This window comes from Trachymyrmex cornetzi, unplaced genomic scaffold (assembly GCF_001594075.2).
Source record: "Trachymyrmex cornetzi isolate Tcor2-1 unplaced genomic scaffold, Tcor1.1 scaffold272, whole genome shotgun sequence".
In the NCBI taxonomy this organism is placed as follows: Eukaryota; Metazoa; Arthropoda; class Insecta; order Hymenoptera; family Formicidae; genus Trachymyrmex; species Trachymyrmex cornetzi.
This window is the reverse complement of record NW_017297394.1, coordinates 601335-605271: the sequence shown is the minus strand read 5'-3', so window position 1 is coordinate 605271 and position 3937 is coordinate 601335. Positions and strand designations below refer to the sequence as shown.

Genomic DNA, 3937 nt, shown 5'->3' with positions numbered 1-3937 from the left:
TACACTACCCCCAAAAAGTTTCCGGACATGGAACTTAAAATTGTATAATATTCACGTCACCGTAACTCGGTAAAAAGTCATTGCAGACAAAGAAATAAAATAGCATTTTAATGCTTGAAAATTATACTGTAGTATGCTTTTGACTGCTTTTCAAAAAAATTTTGTCTTTACAGTTTTGTATCGTAACAAATATCACGTTGTTGTATTTCTTAAAATTACGTACATTTGATTATTTAGCAATGCAAGTTTAACTTCAATGACGCATAATTCAGTCAAGAAACGTTATAAGAAAATTTTTGAAAATGCATTTTGGAGGTAAATCTTTGTACTGTTTTTCAAAACTACTGAACTTATTGGAAAAAAACTTTTTATCAAACTGTGCACTGTTAAAATGTACATAATTTTAAGAAATATAACAACGTGATATTTGTTACGATACAAAATTGTAAAAACAAAATTTTTTTGAAAAACGGTCAAAAGTATACTAAAGTATAAGTTTCAAACTTTAATATGCTCTTTTATTTTTTTATTTGCGATGATTTTTTGCCGAGTTACGGTGACCTGATTATTATATTATACAATTTTAAGTTCCATGTCCGGAAACTTTTCGGGAGTAGTGTATATATACCTATATTGTATTTTAATAATCTATCAAAAATATTAATTATACATATATTTTCTCGCGCCTAAAATCTGAGTAGTAGAATAAACATATTAGTAGACAATTAGTTAACATGTTCCAATTATTGGACGAATTGACAACAATTTTAAATACTAAGCTTTTAATAATGTGTACGACTCGAAATAAATTCGTTTATAAAAATTTGATATGACGAATTTATTTAGAGAGCTGTACATATTATTAAAAACTCAATATTTAAAATTTTTGTCACTTTGCCTAATATCCATTAACTGGTACATTTACCTAATATAAATTCAAATCTCGGCATTTAAATGTTTAAACCGCATTATATATTTTATTTCAATTATTAAAGAGATGATTATTGTAGTTAGTGAAATAAAACAATCATTTACATCTCTACTGTTTTGATTCACATATTGCATCATAATTAAATCGTGCAAAATATTCTTTGATAAATTGCTGCGAATCTTTTTTTGATAAATAGCCATCGCTTCGATATGTTTATCAAGTCGTAAATCATGGAAGTCAATTAATCACGTGGACTGATAATCGGTGATAATTCGTGAGGAATAATCGTGTTTCGAAAGCTAATGGCGACACACGATGTAGTTCATTGCTTCGGAAGTCTAATGATGATATTGTTACTTGAATATAATATCCCAATTCGATGAATATTCTATGCAGTATGTTAATTCATATTGTTCATTTTATGCTTTATAAAAAATGTTACATATAAAGATTAGTTTATGTAACAACATATGTACATAAAATTCTATTTCTTACACATAGTTTTTTTTACAACAAATTAATCAATATTTTAAAACATTTAATTTATTATCATTTATGGCTTTCCAATCTTTATTATCATATATCTCTATAATTTAAATTGAAAGTTGAAATTCTATTAACGTGAATTCCATTTGAAAAATTAGTTGAAAAATTGGCTTCTTGATACTTAAAGGGGAAAAATGTTTGCGGAAAAACCTCCTCCTTCAATCGTTTGTAACTTGGAAATTACTAGCGCCTCGATATTTTCGTTAAGAAAAAATTGTCTTCGCGTTAATAAAAAAATTTATCGTTTAAATACAAAGCGAGAGAAGTGGAGAAAGTTCTACATATACAGCACATATAAATTTACTTACTATTTACTATGCTATAGGCTTGAATCAGCAACGAGATCCTTGAAGATAAGTGCTCCTCAGCGGGTGGTGATCGAGTCCTGGGCGAACGAGATTTCAGCTTCTTGCCTGACGGATTTGAAACTGCAGAGTGTTCATGGAGCCATCCGGCTTGACGCCAAGTCTGTCTACATAAAGGGCCTGAAGACGGCGGTTCCTGTGCAAGGACACTCATCCAGGGAGCAACAGCAACAGCAACAACAACACTCTGGCAGATCCTCGTCCGCTCATCAGAGCCAAAAGGAGACGACCATCTATCAGTTATGTGCCTGCGCAAGCGGCAAGCTATTTCTCGCCAGGCCGGACGGCAGTTGTCAGGCCGACAAATCGATTTGCTAATACAATTACGTGGTTCGACGATGTATTGCGAAAGCGCAGAATGATTCATTAGGAATCATGGTGAACTGTGTGACTCGGTGATCTTAGCGACAGAGAGAGAGAGAGAGAGAGAGAGAGAGAGAGAGAGAGAGAGAGAATGGAAAATGCACTACGATCGGCTATCGGCGCGATCAGGGACGAGGCCTTTATTGGAACACTGCAAACGATATCAAACGAATCTACCGCGCCAAATGGGTAAAGATGCCCCCGAAGTGCAATGTGTCAGTATATTCGCAGCGAAGAAAGAGTTAGAGAGAAAGCTCGGTAAATACGGATAGTCGAAGCTATAATTAATTATTCCCAGCACGCGCTATTTTTCAATGAACGCGGCGTATGATACGCCTTCAAGTGCCGGGTGCAGTCCTTCGAGAATCTCTGGTTTATTTAGGTTTATTTAGGGCCTAATCGAGTTAACAAGCGGCGTCGCACCTCCCCCAAAGTGCATACATGTCAATTAAATGGAATTGCATCGAGCGCTTTTCCTCTTTTTTTTTCTCCCCCGTATTTTACTGCAGTTCAACGTCAGTCACATTTAATTGAGTTGTTGTATAAGGGCACAATCGGGTGTTGTTGCGGCTTCAATCCCGCGCTTAAGGCACACGTCAATCTTCCCTAGTCACGGCGCGGCGTTTTACGGCGCGAGCCAATCTTCGTTCCGTAAAATATCCGACCGATCCGGCGGCGAGACGCGTGAATAAACGCGTTGGGCGTTTCCCTCGCAGCGGGGAACGCAGCCGTCGCGCGCGAGCATAAAGGGAATTCTCGCGAGGTCTTGACCGGAAAAATTCTCTCGAATTCACGGGTATTCGGGGAATTCTCTCTGAAGAATATTCTTCCAAACGGCGTACACCGAGAGGTCTTCCCTTTAACTTTTTCTCGCGCCAGCGCCATCGGTCAATGGCAACAGAGGGAGAGCGCGAGATTCTCGCCGAAAGTCACCGTCTCGCATTGTAAAAGACGTCTCGCGATGCGACATTTCCTCGCCGTTTCGCGGCGCCCTCGCTCGCTCGGCACCCTGGATTTGGCTCGAACTTGTATATTCCTTCTCCCAGCGGAGCGACATTTGTCGGGGGTTCTCGAGATATCTATCGGGGATCCGGAAGAAATCAGATCCTCGTGATACCGTGGATAAAACGTGTATTACTATGTGTACGTAGCACTGTCGCCGACGCTACTCCGCGACGCGCGATACTCGGATCGAATTCTTATCTTACGTTTGTCGTTAAAACCATCATGAGGTTCTTAATCTTAATCTAGGTTCCTTTCGGCACAAGCAAAATTTTATTCTCAAAGTTCTCCAAAATAAAAGAGGGCGGTGTCTAATCTCCCCCACCCCCTTCTCTTAAAATATTTTGTTAGTAATAGAGATGTAGAATTTTGAATTTTTCGAAAGCCTACTCTCTAAATTCTTTGGAGTGGAATCTCACTTGAAAATTGAGGCAGTCTTGAAAAAATGTAACTCAATTTTCAATCTTTAAGGCCAGTATTCATAGTCAGTTCTTATATTCAAGACCGTCTCATGTTTTGTCTTGAGGTATCACGAACCAATCAGAGGACCGCATTAGCGTCTTAATTAAGACGGTCTTGAAATAAGAACCGACCATGAATACCGGCCTAGGAGATTTTTCACTCTACAGAGTGAGATTCACTCTAAAAGTTTTAGGGAATAGAATAATAAAAAAAATTTGGTCAAAAAAGAGATCTAGATTGCACACGGAGAGTTAAATTCAGTGCAATG

The 3937-nt window shown here is 37.7% G+C and overlaps 1 protein-coding gene across 3 annotated transcripts in view; it reads left to right on the top strand.

Moving 5' to 3' along the window:
• Window positions 1–3699, top strand: part of Scgdelta (sarcoglycan delta) — an 87889-nt gene extending 84190 nt beyond the window's left edge. For all 3 annotated transcript variants that reach the window (XM_018508838.1, XM_018508837.1, XM_018508839.1), the window contains exon 6: window positions 1803–3699. In XM_018508838.1, coding sequence (XP_018364340.1) covers window positions 1803–2160 — 358 coding nt within the window. In that variant the 3' untranslated portion in view covers window positions 2161–3699. The remainder of the gene's footprint in view (window positions 1–1802) is intronic.
• Window positions 3700–3937: the final 238 nt, after the last annotated feature.